The 21,941-nt window shown below is 36.5% G+C and overlaps 2 protein-coding genes across 10 annotated transcripts; both read left to right on the plus strand.

Annotated features, from left to right (window-relative positions):
- The first annotated feature begins 43 nt into the window (after nucleotides 1-43).
- LOC101889947 (major facilitator superfamily domain-containing protein 8) lies at nucleotides 44-12,243 on the plus strand. 5 transcript variants are annotated; one of them, XM_059124086.1, is made up of 6 exons: nucleotides 44-151; nucleotides 9,633-10,002; nucleotides 10,066-10,572; nucleotides 10,908-11,059; nucleotides 11,131-11,618; nucleotides 11,686-12,243. In XM_059124086.1, exons 2-6 carry the CDS (start codon nucleotides 9,820-9,822, stop codon nucleotides 12,096-12,098), a joined length of 1,743 nt encoding a protein of 580 aa, XP_058980069.1. In that variant the 5' UTR covers nucleotides 44-151; nucleotides 9,633-9,819; the 3' UTR covers nucleotides 12,099-12,243. The 5 variants fall into 5 exon arrangements, with proteins under 5 accessions (XP_058980069.1, XP_019894577.2, XP_005189795.2 ...); XM_020039018.2 differs by having other exon boundaries at nucleotides 135-258; XM_005189738.4 differs by lacking the exon at nucleotides 44-151 and adding an exon at nucleotides 331-669.
- A 545-nt stretch (nucleotides 12,244-12,788) lies between these two features.
- On the plus strand, nucleotides 12,789-21,430 carry LOC101889775 (polycomb protein Su(z)12). Of its 5 annotated transcripts, none has more exons than XM_059124077.1 (7): nucleotides 12,791-13,348; nucleotides 13,430-13,761; nucleotides 13,837-14,011; nucleotides 14,074-14,983; nucleotides 15,052-15,950; nucleotides 19,094-19,483; nucleotides 19,689-21,430. In XM_059124077.1, exons 1-6 carry the CDS (start codon nucleotides 13,111-13,113, stop codon nucleotides 19,441-19,443), a joined length of 2,904 nt encoding a protein of 967 aa, XP_058980060.1. In that variant the 5' UTR covers nucleotides 12,791-13,110; the 3' UTR covers nucleotides 19,444-19,483; nucleotides 19,689-21,430. The 5 variants fall into 5 exon arrangements, with proteins under 5 accessions (XP_058980062.1, XP_058980060.1, XP_058980061.1 ...); XM_059124078.1 differs by having other exon boundaries at nucleotides 19,725-21,430; XM_059124076.1 differs by having other exon boundaries at nucleotides 12,806-12,895; nucleotides 13,000-13,348; nucleotides 19,094-21,430.
- Nucleotides 21,431-21,941: the final 511 nt, after the last annotated feature.

Genomic DNA, 21,941 nt, shown 5'->3' on the forward strand with positions numbered 1-21,941 from the left:
AACGGGGGGAGCGTGAGAAAAAGCAAACACTGTCATTTGCTACCCATAAAAAATCAAACACAGTCTGTTGACGATCGTGTGCGAGAGAGGTCGTCGTCTGTCGGTACTGAGTCGGGACGAGAAAATCGAGTTGTCGTTGAACGGGACAAAAGTAGGAATTGTTTTTGTGTTTTCTTATAGAGAAAATAAGTGTTCACAATAAAAACAAAGCATAAACAGATTTTTTTTTACACACAAATAATGAATGGATAGCAAGAGGTCATTGGCGTCGTATTTTTTATTTAAATATGGATATGAAAAAAAAAAACATAAAAAATAAATAAATACAACCAGAATATGAAGTCATTTCTTGATGTGGGAATGAACAGCAGAAAATTTTGTATTAAAGAGTTATTTGGTTTGCCTCTTTCATTTGAATAAATTTCTATACGTCAAATCGAAATCGCCAAGAAAAAGAAATCAAATATTTTGTGTGTTATGTGAAGGGAAAAGGAAAACAAGTGCATTTTTATATTAATTTAAACAAATAACAATAGAGTGCGTGTGAAGTGTAGTATTTGTGTTTGATACTCAACAGTTGTGCTGACAATTATAGACACATTGGCAATTTTTTGTAAAGCAAGTAGAACCATTGAAATGACACAATCTTCCGAGGAACAAATAACAATGGTATTAGAATCCTCTCACTTATAATAACACAAACGAAATTTATATAAATGGTTGATTAAACACGTTCCCAAAAATGATTTCGAAATAGAAACAAAAGACGTTGTTTAAGACATTTTAATAAAATGCCGAAAAAAACACGATTGTTTACATCATCGAGATAAGTGTTAAGATTAATCGCGATAGGGCCACATTATACGCCTTTTTATACTTCCCGGAACAACTCTAGTTTAGTAAAAACTCTTAGATTTTTTCGAAATTTTTTCCAGAGGTAGGAATTTTTACCCTGATCCCGGGAAACTATTTTTTTCTTGGGGGACGGACCCGGGACTCCAGATTTTTGACCCAAAAGTCCGGGATCAAGACCCCACCTGGACACTTACCCGATATAGACAATATGGGTATCGATTGAAAGCTTATGGAAATACCTATCCAACAAGTGGTCACATAAAGGGGTAAGTTGTCATGGTTCGGAAGTTATAGTCAAATTATCGATTTTTTGGACCCGGATTTTTTATGAAACCCCCAAAAAGTCAAAAAAGGGCCCATTATGGGGGTCAACAAAATTGTTTCCAAATTATAGCTGAAGGCCGGCTATTTACAAAAACATCATTTTAATGAACTGGTTAGAATCGGGTTAGGCAAATGGAAAGACCCATATCTCTGGACCCGAAAAAGGTATTAGCACAAATTGTAGCATTTTGGAAAGGTAGAAGTGTCAGCTATAATTTGGCATCAATTTTGTTGTCCCCCATAATGGACCCTTTTTTGACTTTTTGGGGGTTTTATAAAAAATCCGGGTCCAAAAAATCGATAATTTGACTATAACTTCCGAATCGTAAGATCTTACCCCATCATGTGACCACTTGTTGGATAGATATTGTCTACGTCGGGTAAGTGGATCCGGGTCTAGTCGGGGTCTTGAACCCGGACTTTCGGGTCAAAAATCTGGGGTCCCAGGTCCGTCCCCCAAGAAAAAAATAGTTTCCCGGGATCATGGTTAAAATACCTACCACTGAAAAAAATTTCGAAAAAATTGAAGAGTTTTTACTAAACTAGAGTTAAGCTTTTCTTTCTGTTGCCGTGTAAGTTCTTGCACTTTTTGGAAATTCAATGGCTCATTTTTCAATATTTGCCGAATGAAAACATCTTTTCTATTCAAAAATTTTTATTTTGGATGAACTTTTCCAGAGGGAATTTAACGACCCCTAATGATTCCATGACTTTCAGAACATATTTTAACATGTTAAACGATAACAATTGGACTTTGCTATGGACCGACCGGAAATCATGTAATCAACAATTCCTTTCATTTGTCAGATGTAGAGCAGTAGTCCAGCTTGTTTGCATATGTGTGTGTGTGGATAAATAACATTAACAACATAATTTTTATTATTATTCAACCAAGGAAAGACAGCTTTTTATCTGTCACAACACTCAGCCACATATCTCAGTTTGCTTTGCAATTCATTTAGGAAATATTTTTTCTCGAGTGTTTGGATGTTATTGAATTGAAAAAAAGGAACACCTTAGCTAATAGTTCATTTTTCTTCTTGAATTTAGTTTTTTATATTTATATCTCACTTGTTTTGATCAATAATCTGTTTTTGTGGAAAGCAAGAGAGCAAGAGAGATCTTCAAACTGAATACATTTGCTCTTCTCCCTTTCACAAAAACAATAACAACACCATTGAATGCACCAAATCAAAAGGCACAAACACACAAACGCGCATATACCTATATAAGACATGTTGACGTTACCCTGCAAGACTTTTTTCAACTAGTTGAGAAAATCGTTAGTTATAAATGCATTATTCTACAACTAACTACAAATTAGTTGAAAAGTCATCTGGAGATCAAAAAGCAAAGTAACCACTACTGGTTGATATTCAGATGACTTTTCAACTAATTTGAAGTTAGTTGTAGAATAATGCATTTACTAACTAACTTACCAGCGGGGCATTTTTCAACCAGTTGAGAAAATCGTTAGTTATAAATGCATTATTCTACAACTAACTTCAAATTGGTTGAAAAGTCATCTGGATATCAACCACTTCAAACACCAAAACGAAAATATATTGCAAAAACAAAACACATATAAGTTCTCTAGAGAAAAAAGCAGCCCTAAAAAGCAAAGATGATTGGTTATATCAAACTACTTTGCAATAATTCGCATAATACATTTCCAAAAATACTTCGATATAAATGCAACGTACAATATTACAAGCTAGTGCTGCTAACCTTAATACACAAGTACATATGCTTAGAAAAACAGTGCAGCCAAATAGAAAATAAAGAATTTGATTAACAAAACAAAAAAAATAAATAAATAAATAAAAAAATAAATAAATAAAAAAATAAGAAAAAAATCTTTTTGAACTTTTTTAACATATTTTTCAACTGACTAAAAATTGGCTTAAAAGTAATTGGTTTATAGTTAGTTTAAAAGTAACTAGTTTATATTTAGTTTCAAAGTAATGCAGGAATGGACAATTGTCCACTGCCTAGCTCATCCCCATGTTAAAATAGTTAGTTGGCGTAAAGGAAATAAATCAAAAAACAAACTAGTTGTGGTTTTTTTTAAACTAATTTTAAATTAGTTTTAAACCAATTTATTTCCCTGCAGGGTAGTTAGAGAAATTTTCCGGTTTTTAAATTGTTTTTATCTCAGAAAAGAAAAAAAAAAACAAAAACAAACCACACTCATACGTCGCGCAGCTACATTTGTATGTATAGATGCAGCAAATGTATGTCAATGAAGCTGTTTTGTTTTGATTTTTGTTGTTTACAATAACAATGAATGCCAAATAATTGAATACAAGAGCTGAGAGAGTTGAGGATCTCTCATCCGAGGTGGGAAAATTATGTTTTTTTTTTTATTTTCTTATGTATTTAAAAATCAGGCTTAATATTATCAATATTCCATTCGGCAAGTATTGAAAAATGAGCTCGGGTTAAAGACATTGAAATTCCAAAAAGTGTAAGAACTTACACCGAAAGGAAAAGAAAATAGACCCAAAGGAGCTAAAGAGTTGCTTCGCTTGGTCGAAAATGTCGAACTGCCGAATTTGGTTTGGTGGTCTCCGATGAGAAAACATTCGATGTCCAGCAGTTTGTAAACAAACAAAATGATCGTGTTTACTTGCCAAAGAGGTCAGCTAAAAATGTGCACCTTCGGTTGGCCACCAGAACTCAAGCGCCGGGCATGGTGATGGGATGGTGGCCCCGATAACTGCCAATGGCCGCTCTCCGCTCGTATAAATCAACCGTGGCATCGGAATAAATGCCGAATAGTATCGCGAAATATTCTAGAGGGTGTATTAAAGCCTTGGGCACGCAAACATTTTGGCCGCAGACCTTGGACACTCCAACAGGACTCAGAGCCAACGCACTCAGCACGCGCCACCCAAAAATGGCAGCAAAATGAGGTTCCTCGCTTCATTTCCAGCGCACAATGGCCTCCAAAATCTCCGGATACCAATCCGTTGGACTGTTGTGTCTGGAGTATTTTGGAAAGCAAGATTGGCACTACAAAAAAATACCAAAGTGTCGATCACCTGAAGCAAGCGCTTCGGCCGAAAATGGACCAAAATACCACAGAGCAACATTCGGAATTTTAACAATTCCAGTGAATAATGTAGGTAAAAGGTGCCGATATTTAGAGGCCATACGAAGACCTGCTTAAAAAATTTTCTGGCACTGGCTGAAGGAATTTCAAATACAAATCCTGTGAATAAAGTCGCTTTAATCATCAAAATACCAAATATAGGGAGGTACCGTTATATGGGGGCTATATGAAGACGTGGACCCACCTAGACAATTTTCTGTTATAAGCTCTAGTATCCATTACGAACTTCAAATACGAAATTTGAAACAATTCCGGTGAATAATGTCGCTAAAATCATCAAAATACCGAATATTGGGAGGTATAGTTATATGGGGGCTATATGAAGACCAGGTCCTGCATAGGCAATTTTATGTCACAGGCTGTAGTACTGATTAGGAACTCCAAGCACGAAACTTGAAACAATTTCGGTGAATAATGTCGCTAAAATCATCAAAATACAGAATATCGAGAGGTACCGTTATATTGTGGCTATACCAAAACGTGGACCTATATAGCACATTTTCAATACCAAAAGTCCTGCAGACCAAACACACATTTGACTAAAATTTTATCAAGCTACTTTAATTCGTTCGGAAGCTAAAGGTATTTCCACAGACGGACAGCCGACGGACATCGTTAAATCGACATCGAATTTTATGCTGATCAAGAGTATATACAATTTGTGGTGTCTAAAATGTATATTTCGAAGTATTACATACGGAATGACAAACATAATATACCCTTCATACTATGGTGGAGGCATGGTAGAAGAATACAAGTAGTCGTATCGCCACTGCTGCTGGGACAATGAACTGTCAAACCAGTTTTGTAAATTGAAAGTTGTTGAATGAAAAATTATTAAAATTTATAAAAATTGTTGAAAAATGCATATCATACGGACCTCCGATTGGTGTCGTAAAAAAAAAACTTACAAAAATTTACTTATTTTCGAAACACTTTTTGGCTTAACTCTAGTTTAGTAAAAACTCTTCAATTTTTTCGAAAATTTTTTTCAGTGGTAGGTATTTTAACCATGATCCCGGGAAACTATTTTTTTCTTGGGGGACGGACCTGGGACCCCAGATTTTTGACCCGAAAGTCCGGGTTCGAGACCCCGACTAGACCCGGATCCACTTACCCGATATAGACAATATATTTGGCATCAATTTTGTTGTCCCCCATAATGGGCCCTTTTTTGACTTTTTGGGGGTTTCATAAAAAATCCGGGTCCAAAAAATCGATAATTTGACTATAACTTCCGAATCATGACAACCACTTGTTGTTCATGTGACCACTTGTTGGATAGGTATTTCCATAAGCTTTCAATCGATACCCATATTGTCTATATCGGGTAAGTGGATCCGGGTCCAGGCGGGGTCTTGATCCCGGACTTTCGGGTCAAAAATCTGGGGTCCCGGGTCCGTCCCCCAAGAAAAAATAGTTTCCCGGGATCAGGGTAACAATACCTACCTCTGGAAAAAATTTCGAAAAAATCTAAGAGTTTTTACTAAACTAGACTTGTTCCGAAAGAAAATAGACTCAAAAGAGCTAAAAAGTTGCTTCGCTTGGCCGAAAGTGGTGAACTGCCGAATTTGGTTTACGATGAGAAATGTTCGTTGTGCAGCAGTTTGTAAACCAACAAAATGATCGTGTTTACTTGCCAAAGAGGTCAACTGAAAAATGTGCAACTTCCATTGGCCACCAGAGCTCAAGCTCTCCGCTCGTATTAATCGACCGTGGCATCAGAATAAATTCCAAATAGTATCGCGAAAATATTCTGGAGGATGTATTAAAGGCTTGGGTATGCAAACATTTTGGCCCCAGACCTTCAACATTCCAACAGGACTCAGCACCATCGCACTAAGCACTCGCCACCCAGGAATGGTTACAAAATAACGTTTCTCGCTTCATTTTCAGCGCACAATGGCCATCAAAATATTTTTATACCAATCCGCTGGACTATTGTGTCTGGTGTATTTTGAAAAGCAAGGTTGGCACTAAAAGTGTACCAAAGTGTCGATCACCTCAAGCAAGCGCTTCGCCGGGAATGGACCAAAATACCGCAGAAAAACATTCGAACAGCGTGTGACTTCATTTCATTTGCCCTTTGAAGGCCATAATTCGTACCAAAGGTGATCAATTCAAACAAATCTAAACTTATTCTAAAATTTGATGCCATTTCCGACATTTTTTGCTTTCATTCAATAAAATTAAAAAAAGTGTAAAAATTATGGTAATTTTGAAAAAATTGTAAACAAATGATCACATGACTTTACCTTCTTAATTCTACCATGCTAGTTACCATAAAAGATACCTTAATTTGGAGACTGATTAAATTAACCCAACTGTTAACAATATTACCCGAATGAAGGTCACATATTTATTTGGCCACAGATAATGCCAAAAATTATAAAATACACCATTTAAACGGATCAAAAATAAATTCTGCAAATAGTTTATCTATGATGAGTTGTTGTCAGAAAACGTTCTTCATCTATGACTTATTTGACGGGTAAAATAGAATATGCATACATATTTATATTTATTCCACCCAATATTTGTTGTTGTTGTAGTTTTGTTTAATCAGTCTCTAACTCAAGTTTTCTTTTTTCTGATATGAAATGTTGGCAATTAATTTCTATAGACGCCGTGGTGTGCCGTAAAGCTATAATTCCAAGTGCTCTAGTTATCTTATTTTGTGCATGGCACCGTAGTTAAGGTATAAACTAAAAATATACACGCAAACAAACATCGATTCTGTTTTGCTTATCGAGGAAATGCAATGAAACAGAAACGAGTAAAAAAGCTGTAAGGGGGCTATACGAAGACCTGGACCGGCACAGACAATTTTCTGTCTTAGGCTGTAGTATCCATTACGAACTTCAAATACCAAATTTGAAATAATTCCGTTGAATAATGTCGCTGAAATCATCAAAATACCGAATGTCGGGTAGTACCCTTATATCGGGACTATACGAAGACGTGGACTTGCACAGACAATTTTTTGTCTTAGGCTCTAGTATCCATTACGAACTTCATATACCAAATTGGAAACAATTCCGTTGAATAATATCGCTAAAATCATCAAAATACCGAATATCGGGAGATACCATTATGTGGGAGCTATACGAAGACGTGGACTTGCACAGACAATTTTTTGTCTTAGGCTGTAGTATCCATTACGAACTTCAAATACCAAATTTGAAACAATTCCGGCGAATAATGTCGCTAAAATCATCAAAAAACCGAATATCGTGAGGTACCGTCATATGGGGACTATACGAAGACGTGGATGTGCACAGACAATTTTCTGTCCTTGGCTCTAGTATCCATTACGAACTTCAAATACCAAATTTGAAAGAATTTCGGTTAAAAATGTCGCTAAAATCATCAAAATACCGAATATCGGGAAGTACCGTTATATAGGGGCTATACCAAAACGTGGACCTACATGACTCATTTTCAATACCAAAAGTCCTGCAGAGATAATATACGTTTGAGTAAAATTTTATCAATCTATCTCATTTCGTTCGGAAGCTAGAGGGATTTCCACAAACGGACGTATATCGCTAAGTCGACATAGAATTTATTTATTATTATTATTATATATATTATTATTATATTTATTTATACTTTGTGGGTCTAAATTTTATATTTCGAAGTGATACAAACGGAATGACAAACTTAATATACCCTCCATACTATGGTGGAGGCATGGTAGAAGAATATAGGTAGACGCACCGCCACAGCTGCTGCAACAATGAACTGTCAAGCCAATTTCGAAATTGAAAATGTTGAATGAAAAATGACTAAGATTGGTAAAAATTGTCGAAAATCGCGTATTGTAATAACCTCCGAATGACGTTGTACAAGAAAACATATAAAAATCAACTTACATTTGAAAAGACATTTAAAAATGCTTGACATGAATGTTCCCAAGCGTTGATGCATCTACCTGTATTCTTCTTCCATGGGTGGAGGGTATAAAAAAATAAGCGATCACAAAATGATGAGGAATGATTTTCATAGATTTTTCTAAGAATAGTTCATTTATGATCAAGTCTTCTCAAGAAGTAAGTTTGTCCAGGATAATTTGTAAAAATATATATCAATACAGAACTTTTCTAAATAAAAATTTTGTTCTTGATATTTTTTTTCTATAAAAATTAAAGATGGGAATACATAAAGCACTTATTTGGTCATCGGCTGGCTTCTTCGTATAGGAAAAAAGGTGTTTTAGGTTGACTTAGTTCGATTTTGGCCTTAGGCTCCCTTCTTCATTTCCGTAGAAGCCAGCCGATGACTTAAGCCAATCAAATAGGCGCTTTATGTATTCCCACCTTAACTCGTCCACGACAAATATATTCATAGAATCAAATTCATTGATAATACATATTTGGGGTGTTCCAGAACCTCCAAGAATCTACAACTTTCGTAAATTTTTTCAATATCATAAAGGGAAAATCGGCTGTCTTTTACATTCTTGCAGTTCTGGAACAGGCCAAGTATTATGCAAAAATGTTCACATATGAGGAAAATTCTTCATCCCAATATGAAGCTCATGATGTATTTTTATTTATAAAAACGTCCAGTCGTATGAAATTTATTTTTTTAATATCTTTCGTACCAACTGTTCGAAAAGAAAAATCATTTTGAATACATTTTTTCATTAAAGATCAATAAATGCTCAATGCCAGAACCGGCCAGAATCTATCAGTTTTGCAATTTTTGTTTCAAAATCATAAAGAAAAAAAAGTAAACATTTTTGCATTCCTCCAGTCCTGGAACAGAGCAAAAGTTTCACCTTAAAGAAATATTAATTTTTCCATAACAAATATCATGAACATCGAGTTTAGGATGTGGCCATGTGACTTTAGTAAATTGTGTTATTTGACACTGTAGCAGCAACAGCTGTTAACGACGTCTTTTCTCTTGCGCCAGACACGGATGTATTTCATTACACATTTCTGAGTTTGTGGGAAGACGAGGGAGGGGGTCGAAAGCGTCCCTATATCTCCTCTATGAAACATTCAGCAGCATGTGACACAAGACATTCCTTCAAAGGAGCTTTTGATTTCATGGACACTTCTTAAAATATCCTTTAATAAAGCTTTTATCGACAATGACTTCAAAGCAGAGATATATTAAATCTCTCTCACACACACACACACACACATTCATGCATGTGCAGTAAGGCAGCATATAAATGTCTGGTTCTCCCGCCATATGGATTTATGTGACATTATACTAAAGCACAATGCAATTTTGCATTATTTTCTTAATGGAAAACAAGTATTTATGAAAAATAATTAAAAATTCACATTTTTAATATTTCTTCTTTTTCCAAACATTCTTCCAGCATGCCCAATTGGAAACATAACAAACAACATTATCTGTGATAACTGTTCAAAGTTGCCAGTCCTTCAAAAAGGACTTGATATTTCCTATTTCACTTAATTAATAGGCAAAACACAGCACCAGGTGCAAGTACAAAGCCCCTCTCACCCTGCCCCACCGCCCCCACCCCCCTCACATCTGTGGTCACAATGGAAAAACTTAAAAAAAGTTTTCGTACCACAAAAATTCCCGACAATGTCAATGATGGATTTGAAACATTGGATGAATATCGGGCCCGCTGGCGATCTGTGCGTATTATATATTTCACCATGTTCCTGATGTCGCTTGCCTTCAGTATAATTCTCACCGGAATATGGCCATATTTGAAGAAGGTAATATCTATCTACTAGTAATGGAATGCTTTAATAACCATCATGTTTTCCGTTTCTTCTTAGCTAGATCCAAGCGCCGGCAAAGAGTTTATGGGTCTTATTGTGGCTGCCAATCCCTTGGGTCAAATGATATTTAGCCCCCTGTTTGGCTGGTGGAGCAATAAAATACATTCCATCCGAATACCCATGATTTGTTCCCTTACGCTCTTCACAGTGGCCAGTGCCATGTATTCATCGCTGGAACTAAAACCCGACAATGTGAAATATTGGATGTGGGCATCGAGATTTCTCATTGGTGTCAGTTCGTCAAATACGGCCGTGTGTCGTTCGTATCTGTCGGATGCAACACGTCTCAGTGAACGCACAAATGCTGTGTCGATGATATCGTTGGCACAAGTTTTGGGTTTCATCATTGGTCCGGGACTGCAGGCTCTGGTTACGCCCTTGGGTTCGGATGGCATACAATTGTTTGGTGGCGGCGTCGTTTTTAACATGTACACTGCACCGAGTTGGATTAATGTTGTGATGAGTATTGGAAATCTAATAATGTTTATGCCGGCCGTATTTGAGGTGAGCAGGCGAATTGCAGTATTTAATTTTTTAGACATGGAAATGTTCATCTGGGATGGCACTCTTACTTTTCTTTATAAAAATGCATCAAAGATGAACTTATGGATGGGTTGTTATATAGGCAAAATCACCCTGAAGGACCTTTGATGTGTTTTGCCATAAAAATAATTCATTTCTGGTCGAACTCTTCTGCTGGAAAGATTATTTGGATGTAGGAAAGTTCTCCCTGATTGAACTTTTCTCTAGAAAATATGACTTTGAATAAATTTTTCCTAATTCAATGATTTTTGAATATTTGAAATTTACTACATTTTTTCGTATATATCTCATTCCAGGAACGTAGAGTAGCCGCCCGTGAAATTATGATAATGCAGGGAAAAACATCTGAAAAAGAAACCTGGAAATCCATTAAACCCGACTATGTATCGGCTTGGACCCTGATTGTGGCATTTTTTGTGTTGGTTTTCAATTTTGTTTTGCTGGAAACGTAAGTTGTACCAATGGTTAAGTCTCATATGAACACAATTGCAATCATTCAATTATGGTTCTTTCTTTTAGCTTGGGCACATCCTTAACCATGGAACAATTCGCCTGGTCCAATGAACAGGCCGTACACTATATGGGAATACTGATGTCCGTTGGAGCCATTGTGGCGCTAATAACATTCGTTGCCATCAATCCGCTGTGTAAATTTTTTCCCGAAAATCAAGTTTTGATATGGGGTGGTTTCTCGCTGATGGTATTGGGACGGGTGCTCTACATACCCTGGGGTGATGGTCCACCGAAAGTTGCCGAAGTTTATAATGTAACAATACCGCTGACGGGCAATTCAACATTGGATTTAACACCGGATGATGAGATATTTTTGGGTTGTCCACGAACCCAGCAATGGTGTGAAATCACACCAGCTCTAACATTGTCCCAGTTCATAATTGGTTATGCCTTTACATCGATTGGTTACCCCATTGGGGTAACATTGATACAGACCATATTCTCCAAAGTGTTGGGGCCCCGACCTCAGGGTGTGTGGATGGGTTTGATGACAGGTGGGGAAAAAAACAATAAAACCTTAAGCAAATATTTATAAATATTCTTGTCTCTATTTCCAAATAGGTTCCGGCTGTTTGTCTCGTGTTATGGGCCCGGTATTCGTTGGCTCGATTTATACCCGTCTGGGTACCTATTGGACATTTGGCTTGACCTCAGTTATGATGTTGGTTTCAATGATTTGGTTATTACTTTCCCGAAAACGTTTAATACCGCCCATCTATGATACAGCCACGGCTGCGGCGGATCCGGTGGAATTGAAAGATCTCAAAAAGACAGACATTGAACAAAATGGCATGAGTAGCGTGGGGGCGGCGATAGCAACTGGTAACCTATCGACCCTGCCGTATATTGACGAGGCGGAAGCAACGGATGATAAACAAATTGGAGTTTCCGCCGAAGGTCACGAAGAAATGTCACATTTATTAAATGCCAAAAATGCAACAATTGTGGCAATTGGACGATCAAGTGATACTTAAGTTTTTTTTTTTTCTTATTTTAGTTATAGGATAAACGTTCGATGAACGAATGCAACAAGTTGTTACTTAGCGAATTTTTTTTGATTTTATACAAGCTGAATGTGTACTCTACTATATTGTCAATAAACATTGTACTTAAGAAGAATTTGATTTGTTTTATTGAAGAACATACCATTGATTTATGCCAGAAAAATCCTCTTATGTATTCTCTGACTTTAATGGATTTTTCTTTCGAAGTTAGGCACAACAAAAAATAATAAAAAGAAATTAATCTTTATCACCATATTGTCCCTTGCTCTTTTACAGCAAAAAAATTACTAAATTATTTGCCTAAAAATAGGATGCTCGATAATGTGTACTCGTGTTAATGTGATATGTTCAGTTAGAAGGCACTATTTGGTAGTGAGTGTAGCCTTCTTCCTTCTCCATATTCCCGGCTATGGTGTATTTTAGGAAATAAGAAATAATTGTATTATTATAAGCTCAGGCTTTTTTGTAACTAGTAATAATTGTATATGGTTTGATGGGATTTGTATTACTTAAGTGGAAGAAATAAATAAATAAATATATAGAGGATGCTCGATAATGTGTACTCATGTGAATGTGATATGTTCAGTTAGAAGGCATCATTTGGCAGTGAGTGTTACCTTTTGCCCTTCTCCATTTTCCCGGCTATCACTCTATGGTGATTAGTTATATGTCTTTTATTTTTCTATTGTAAAAAGATTCGCGCGCTGTGTTCTCAAACGGATTTTTTAATGAACAATTTTTATGGAAAAATTAAGCTTTTTAATACGGTAATTAAAATCAAGGACAAGGCAGAGTATAGTGCATATGAGAATATAAAAGTTCTGCATGAATAATTGCAAAATTTATGTTTTTTTTTGGTGGCAATTATAAGAAGTCTGGCGTTGGTTGGTTTGTTTGCTCACAACGGAGAGGATTGTGTGTGCGTGCGTGTGTGTGTGTTTAAGTGAGTGTGCGTGTTTGGTTGCGAAAAAGAAAAACAGAAATGAAAAAAATGCCACCGCAAAAGAAACGTGAAAAGGAAGCCAAAGATTCCAATGATTCCAATTCCATGGCAAATCATAATAATAATTTGGACAGTCAGGCAAATAACAATCACCAGCAGCAACAACAGCCAAATATGTTAAATGGAAATGGTGCACTTGCGACGCCAACGTCGACCGAACAAATCAAACTGAATGGTCAGCAACAGGAGCAGGAACTCTTTTTGCAGGCCTTTGAAAGTATGTTGAACTTTGTATTGCCGTAAAATGTTCGGTCCACTTTACTAATGCCATACTTTTTGTTTTGCTTCTTTGTCTCAGAACCCACACAAATATATCGTTTTCTGCGTATTCGCCATGGCACCAGTCCCTTATTTCTCCAACGTACCCTCAGCTACATGAAGGAACGCATGTCGCGCAATCACAAGAAACGCAACAATTTTAAAGTCAACAATATGTTGGATACCATCACGCAAAAGGGTCAGACATTGACCAATAACTTTTTGAATATCATCTATTTTGGTTTATTTGAAAAGAATGCCAGTGTTGAGCATAGCTGGCAGCAAGGCGATGTGGTAACAGTGGAGGCGACCTTATATAAAATAACCAAAAGTAAACGAAAGGATAGCACATCGGATTTCCAGGAAGTATTGGTATGTATTGCAGAATGTGTCTGGGTTCTATCTGTGAAGTTTTAAAATTATCTTCCCTTGGCCAAATTTTTTCAGTCCTATTCATCCACTGTGGTTTATAATCCCCATGATAATTTGGATCAAATGACCGCCATATCCATACCGGCTCAATCCATACAATCGCTGGGGGATCAACATACCATTTATAAGCTGTTGTTTCGCATTAAAGTTGCACCCAGCAGCAATGAAAATACTGTAAATGGCAATAATGGTAAGTCAAACACTTTCGAAAAAAAAACATTATTTTTTCACTTTTCCATTTTGCATTTCCAGAAACGCCCACCAAACGTCCCAAAATGTCAACCAAACTTTATGGCTGTGAAGTTATTGTCTATGAGAAGAACATAGGCTGTATACCCGAGGGCGACTATGATGCTGCATTGCAGGAACTCAACTCATCAATAATCAAATCATTTTCACCAAAGAAACGTAGTTGGGAAACTTTGCCCGATAATTACATTCCAATATCGATGAAATTTGATGTATTTGCCCAATATCCAACCTTGAAGTTTCGCCTGACATGGTCGGCAAATGAGCTGCCGAAGGAGATTTTGTCAAGTGATATGGAGAAATATGGCAGTTTTTCGGAAATTCTTCACGAGGAAGATAACATTGCGGCAACAGAACAAATCCAGCATAATAACAATAACAATAATAATAATTGTCCTAAGGGCTCATCTACTAACAGAAAAACTGGTTCTAGATTAGCCGGTGGTTCATCATTGGTGTCGTCAAGTAAAAAACCCCTGGCTAAAACGGAAAAAATCCAAATTATTTACAACTTTCTGTACAGCAACAATACACGACAACAAACCGAATATACCCAAGAGGTGATTTGTCCATGGTGTGGCCTGGATTGTATGCGACTATATTCGTTGCTGAAACACTTGAAGCTATGCCATGCCAGATTTAATTTTACCTATCAACCGGCCGCTGGTAATGGGGCACGCATTGATGTTACCATCAATGATTCATACGATGGCTCATATGCCGGCTCCCCCTATGATTTGGCGGGGCCTTCTGGTTGCTCCTTTGCCCGGACATGTGGCCCAGTTCGGCGTACCTCGGTCACGAATCTGTTGGTCTGTCGCCCGCGACGTCAAAAAACTTGTTTGGATGAATTTTTGGAACTGGATGAAGATGATTTGTCCAATCAAAGGCCCTATGTAACAGGTCATAACAGGTGGGTTATTTACCTTGCCTCCGTTTGATTATTACATTTTCTAATAGCATTTTCCAATTATTGTGCAGACTCTATCATCACACCGAAACCTGCCTGCCTGTACATCCCAAAGAACTTGACATCGATTCGGAGGGTGAAAGTGATCCCTTGTGGCTACGCCAGAAGACCATACAGATGATTGACGAGTTCACCGATGTCAATGAGGGCGAAAAGGAGCTCATGAAGCTCTGGAATTTACATGTTATGAAACATGGCTTTGTTGGCGACTGCCAGCTACCGATTGCCTGTGAAATGTTCATTGAAAGCAATGGTTATGAAATCATACGCAAGAATATTTATCGCAACTTTATTTTACACATGAGTTCTCTCTACGACTATGGCCTGATCTCGCCGGAAACCTTCTATAAGATTGTGCAAAAACTTCAAGGTATCCTTAGTAGATATCCCGAAGGCCAGGTCTTAATGTCCCGCCAACGTGAACAACAATTAAAATATTGGCTAGAAGTTGGTATACATAAGCAGGAGGAACAAAAACTAAAATCTCCCCAAAAGCCGGTCACTGCATCAACGGCGGCAAATAAGGCTGTGCAAAATAAACTCGAAACCCCGGGTAGTAACAAGAAATCAATGCAACCGCCAGCCAAGCGTTCGGGCGCTGGTAGTGCACTCAAACGATCCAGTATACACTCGGCCGTAAATGGCGGCAGTGAGGGCAATAATGTTGTTGCAACAGTCGTAAACGGCGAAAAGCTAAGCAATGGCAAAGGTGTTGCCAAGAAGTCGGCAGCACATGATGATGATAGTAATGAGAAATCGAATGGATTGCGTCGTCTTTCAAATGGCATGGATAAAAAGACAATAACGGATAATAAATCTGCAGTGTCGTCATCATCATCATCATCGTCCTCGGCAAATAGCAGGGAGTCGGATAAAACACAAAATACCAAAAGAAGGCTATCAATGAGAGGTGAGTTTTGCTACAGTTTTATATTATTTTTTTTAATTTTAAATGGTTTTGGATTCAATGCAGACTTGAAATTAAATATATTCACAAATTTGAAAATCCATTTAATTTTTTACGAAGCTTATAGTGCTTCTGGTCACACTATACTTTCCAAAAAAGTTATCTAATATAGAAGACTTTCTCGAGGCTCTTGTGTTATAAGCTATGTCTTGATAGACCCCTCTAGATTCTTCCATGCAATAGAAGACATTTAAGGGTGTCTTCAATATAATGGAAAGACCAATGGGTCTTCGAGCTTATGGAAAATTTCCGAGTCTTCGATATAATATAGAAGACCTACCTTAGACGGTGAAAAATAGAAAAGGATATCCCCTCATAGCTTTTCCATTTTATACAAGATGTGTTCGACCTTTAATGCGGAACTCTATCTATCTCAGACTTTTCTATATGAAAGACTAACTTTTAGAAAGGCTGTTCCCAATGGCAAAAAGCGGTTAAGAATGTTTTATTTCGCCGTTAATGAAGGTCCCATTTAGAGTCTGATATGCAAGTCTAAACTCTTAGAGACTTCTGTAACACAAGGAATTCTACAGGGTCTTTAATGTTATACAGGGTGAGATAAAAAAAACTGCAACAAAGTCAAACGCCAACATTTTTACATTTTTTGTTTTTTTTTTTTTTTTTTTTTTTTTTTTTTTTTGAATGGAAGCAAAAAATGTCGGAAGTAGCATTAAATTTTGAAATAAGTTTAGATTTATTCGGATTAGTCACCTTTGGCACGACTTATGGCCTTCAAATGGCCAATGAAATCGTCACACGCAGTCCGAATGTTGCTCTGCGGTATTTTGGTCCATTCCCGGCGAAGCGCTTGTTTGAGGTGATCGACACTTTGGTATTTTGTAGTGCCAACCTTGCTTTCCTTGCAAAATACTCCAGACACAATAGTCCAAAGGATTGGTATCCGGAGATTTTGGTGGCAATTGTGCCCTGCAAATGAAGCGAGGAACCTCATTTTGTAACCATTCTTGGGTGGCGCATGCTGAGTGTTGCTGGTGCTGGGTCCTGTGGCAATGTCCAAGTTCTGCGGCCAAAATGTTTGCGTACCCAAGGCTTCAATATACCCTCCAGAATATTTTCGCAATAATATTTATTTAGCTCCTTTGAGTCTATTTTCTTTCTGTTTGGCTAGACAACGAATGTTTTCCCATCGGAGAAAACCAAATTCGGTAGTTCACCACTTTCGGCCAAGCGAAGCAACTCTTTAGCTCCTTTGAGTCTATTTTCATTCTGTTGCGGTGTAAGTTATTGCACTTTTTGGAATTTCAATGGCTTTACCCCGAGCTTATTTTCCAATATTTGCCGAATGGAATATTGCGATATGTTAAGCTCACGAGCCATTTTTTGGCCACTGCGATAGGGTTTCGATCAAGTCGCTTCTTTACTTTTCGAACCATTTCTGCTAATGTTGCTGTTTTCTTCCCTCCACTTTCTTGCCGTAGGGTTACGCTTCCAGTATCACGTTAACGGGCGATGGTACTAGACACAAAAGATTTATTGACATTTAAATGCTAGAGTGCTCAAACGATAGCCTCTTGTGAGTTTTCCAGCCAAATATAAAGAAATCACACCATCACGCTTGAAGCGATTATTTGGCTGGCTTAAGTCATCGGCTGGCTTCTTCAGAAATAAACAAAGGAGCCTATGGCCAAAATCGAACTAAGTTAACATAAAACTCCTTAATTTCTCTACGAAGAAGCCTGCCGATGACTTAAGCCAGCAAAATAAGCGTTTTATGTATTCCCTTTTTTGGAAATTTTCTGGAAAATTCTCACCAAAATGCTTGTAAACACTACGAGCTGTCACTGGAATAATTTTAACTGCTGTCGGACGATTGGCTTAGAAATGACAGCATTCTGAAGTTGGTTGCAGTTTTTTCATCTAACCCTGTATGTGATAGAATTAAGGTAAGGACTAAAACTTCTTTGTTCATCTACGAAGAAGCCTGCCGATGACTTAAGCCAATGACAGTCGATGACTTAACCCCTACACTTAGGAAGTCCTTATCAAAGCCCTTATATAAAAAAGTGCCCTAAGAGAGCCTTCTATGTGATATAAGACCTCCTATATGATTTTCCATTTAATAAAAATCCCCTTTATAGTCTTCAAAAGTATGGAGGTCCTTCTCTCTAGGGTCTTCCATAGCTCTTGCCACGCGAAAGCCTTTTTTTTTTTTTGCTAGAAATGATACTTAAAACTTCTTCGATGATAGAGAAAATCTCGAATTTGTGAATTATTTAGTTTTTCTTGTCACAAAATATTATTTTCTATTTTAAGTTACTGCTCATCACTTTTTCAATAAAAGTTAATTTTGTTTTGTAAACAATAATTCAAGTTAATATCATCTAAATCACAGTTCCAACAAAATCATGAATCATAACATGCACCATGTATATAAATCATGCCATAAAGCCAAAACCATCAGACATCAGATAGTGGGGGACAGCAGACACCTCTTCATAGCTGCAATATATTGTTGTGCATCGATCTATCTCTTTACTATCTTTTTTCATTTTTTCTCTCTATTGGAGGATGTTCATACTACCGCAATACACAGCTTCTGAATACCGCATCATCGATCATGAATACATCTCCTACGACCCCAGCCAAGCCCTTTAAAACACAATCACGTTTTCATGCAAAACTTTGTCAATTCTTGTCTAGATTATTCCAAATCTTAAAAATATTTGTTTTTTGCATCTCTTTTTTTTTTGTATTCTCTTTTTTTGACAAAATTTAAAAAAAATATATATATTATCGTACCATGATGGATGATGATTCGTTCTTGTGAGCTCAGATGATGATGATGGTGTTGATAGCCATGATGTTAATGGTGGACAGCATGGTGATGATGTAGATAAACAAATTTATAGAAATGCCCCAAAAGAAGATGAAGAACTTAGCAAATTTCAAAATCAACAACTCCTTACAGCAACCACAGGCGACTTAAATCATTGATGATTTTAGTGAATATTTATTTAAATGTTTTTCTTCCGTATTTTTTTAACAAAACAAAAGTTATTGTCTTGATGTCGTCATATATTTAACTATGTTTGTCTCATTTTTCCAAACTTTGCACACCCACCTAGATGTGCCACAACCTGCCACAAAACGCCAACGTAGCGACAGCAGCAACAACTTAACAAACAATAGCACTGCCAATGCAAATACCTCCAACAATCCAAACAATAGCAGTAACAATGCACGCAAGGACTCAACATCTTCTGCCTCCAACAACTCGGCAAGCAATGCTTCTGCTGCTACTGGTCCATCGAAACGTTTAACTACTCGACGTCAATCTCTAGCCGGTCTTCCATCGGAAAGCAGCAATAAAGCCCAGGAAAAAACTACAACAAATGGTAAAAATGCATCATCATCAACTCACAGCCTGCGCACCCGTCTTTCAGTGCCTCTAAATAATAAATCGGAAAAACGTTGATACATATCCTTATTTTCTGTGTAATGTCAGGCAACCAAAGGTGATTTTTTGTCTATATATTTTTGATACACAGAGAGAGAGAGTGAGGGTGAGATGATTTTGACCAAACGAAAGCAGAATGGGGAAAAAAGGGATCTCTCAAACATTTACTTTTGTAAATTGCTCTTGCATTTTTTACCTTTTCCCCCTCGCTCTCTCTCTCTATCAGTCTCATTATGAACAAATAATTTTGTTTATTCTTTTAGGTGTTTGGTTAAGTTTATGTTTTTCTCCACTTCCAGTTATGGTGACATTTTTTGGGTTACACAGACGCATGGTTTCGCGCGTTTTTATTTAATATCTCTCATGTTCTCAGCTATTAATCTCTCTTAAACTGGACATATGCAAATATGTACATTGCTAGATAAATTAAAGCCAACTTGCCACACATGAAATTTTGTATGCTACACGGCAACACATTGAATTAAAAATTATGGAATTCCATGTTATGTTACATGGCCATACATTAATTATTATCTTCTTAATGGTCATTTACTGTATTATATATGTAATCTGATGACCATACACAGTGACAATTTCGTGGCAAATAAAATCTTTTTTATCAAAAGAGAGAGAGGGAGGGAAGGGAGTAAACCAGGGATTGTTTTATAAATTTTTTAAATTTCTCACACATATTTACCCTAAATTTCTCATCTAAGACCTAACGATTTCCTTAATACAACACCAAAGCTTTCCAGCATGGTTCCCTTGTTTTTGTCTTACAAACTCCTAAGAATATTTAAAGTAGCCCAATGGCTGGTGGCCACATCTTGAATATGATGTATTACCTTAACTATTTTCCGTCTCCCTTATATTGTTTATACTATGGTAGAAGAATACAGGTAGATGCATCAAAGCTTGGGTACATTGATATGTCAACAATTTTAAAATGTTTTCTTTTTTCAAAAATAAGAAGATTTTTATAAGTTTTCGTATACGACAACAATCGGAGGTTGTTTAAATAGGCATTTTTCAACAATTTTAACAAATTTAAATAAATTTTCATTCAAAATTTTCAATTCGACAGTTCATTGTTCCAGCAGCTGTGTCGATACGACTACCTATATTCTTCTACCATGGTTTATACATAGGAAAAATGTTTTCCCGGTTCACAGTTACATGTCACTGGTAATCTCCGAGAGCAAGAGAGATAGATTAAGAAATTGTATCTTTTAATGTAACCAAATTAAACACATTATGTTGCTATTTTCAAGACAGGGTTGCCACAACTTGTTATTTTACATTAAGCTATTGTTTTTTTTTAATTACTAGAAGGTCAAAAGTGTATAGCTACAAAACAGGGCCAAGTTTTGGTTGTTTTCCAAAGTACACACCAACACACAGATTGTATAGTATTTCTTATATTCTAATTTTTGCAAAAAAAAAAAAATAAAAAATCACTAAAACCATGATTTTTACATATATCATCATCAACTCCGATCATCCTTAAAGAAAATCCTGTTATGTTTAAAAAATTGATTGATTTTTTTTTATTTTAATGTATCAACAAGTTTTTTTTTATTATTTCAAATATTTGGTAATGAACCAAGCTATTGTTCTTTTTAAATTCTTTTTCTAAAACAATTGTTTAATATTTTTACAAAATATAACAAAAAAAAAAAAACGAATCATTACTTCTCCTTATTTGTATACAAACCAATATTAGTCTACAAATTTAAATATATTTTGTAAATTTAAGTAAATAAAAAAACATTTAAATATTTTTTTATAAAATTCAAATGGAAATTACCAAACAGAAAGAACAAACCTCAAAAAAAATTAAATTAGAACACATATGAATAAACCGAAACAGAAAAAAATACAACAAAATAACATAAATTAGTAATACTTAATTTTAGTTAATTATTAATATATTGGAGGACTTAAAGTACAGATAACATAAAATATATTGGAATATTTTTATTCATAAACATTTTTGATTTTGAAACGACTTGTTTGCACTCATAGAAGCGACTTGATAGAAACCCTCGTCGCAATGGCCGAAAAATGGCTTGTGAGCTGAACATATCGCAACATTCCAATCGGCACGTATTAAAAAATAAGCTCGGGGTAAAGCCATTGAAATTCCAAAAAGTGCAAGAACTTACACCGCAACAGAAAGAAAATAGATTCAAAAGAGCTAAAGAGTTGCTTCGCTTGGCCGAAAGTGGTGAACTGCCGAATTTGGTTTGGTGGTCTCCGATGAAAAAACATTCGTTGTCCAGCAGTTTGTAGACTATCAAAATTACCGTGTTTACTTGCCAAAGAGGTCAGCTGAAAATGTGCACCTTCGCTGGGCCACCAGAACTCAAGCGCCGGCCATGGTGATTGTGTGGGCCGCCATAACAGCCGATGTTTGCTCTGCGCTCGTATTAAACGACCGTGGCATCAGAATAAATGCCGAATATTATCGTGAAAATATTCTGGAGGGTATATTAAAGCCTTGGTCAGGCAAACAT

This window comes from Musca domestica, unplaced genomic scaffold (assembly GCF_030504385.1).
Source record: "Musca domestica strain aabys unplaced genomic scaffold, Musca_domestica.polishedcontigs.V.1.1 27, whole genome shotgun sequence".
In the NCBI taxonomy this organism is placed as follows: domain Eukaryota; kingdom Metazoa; phylum Arthropoda; class Insecta; order Diptera; family Muscidae; genus Musca; species Musca domestica.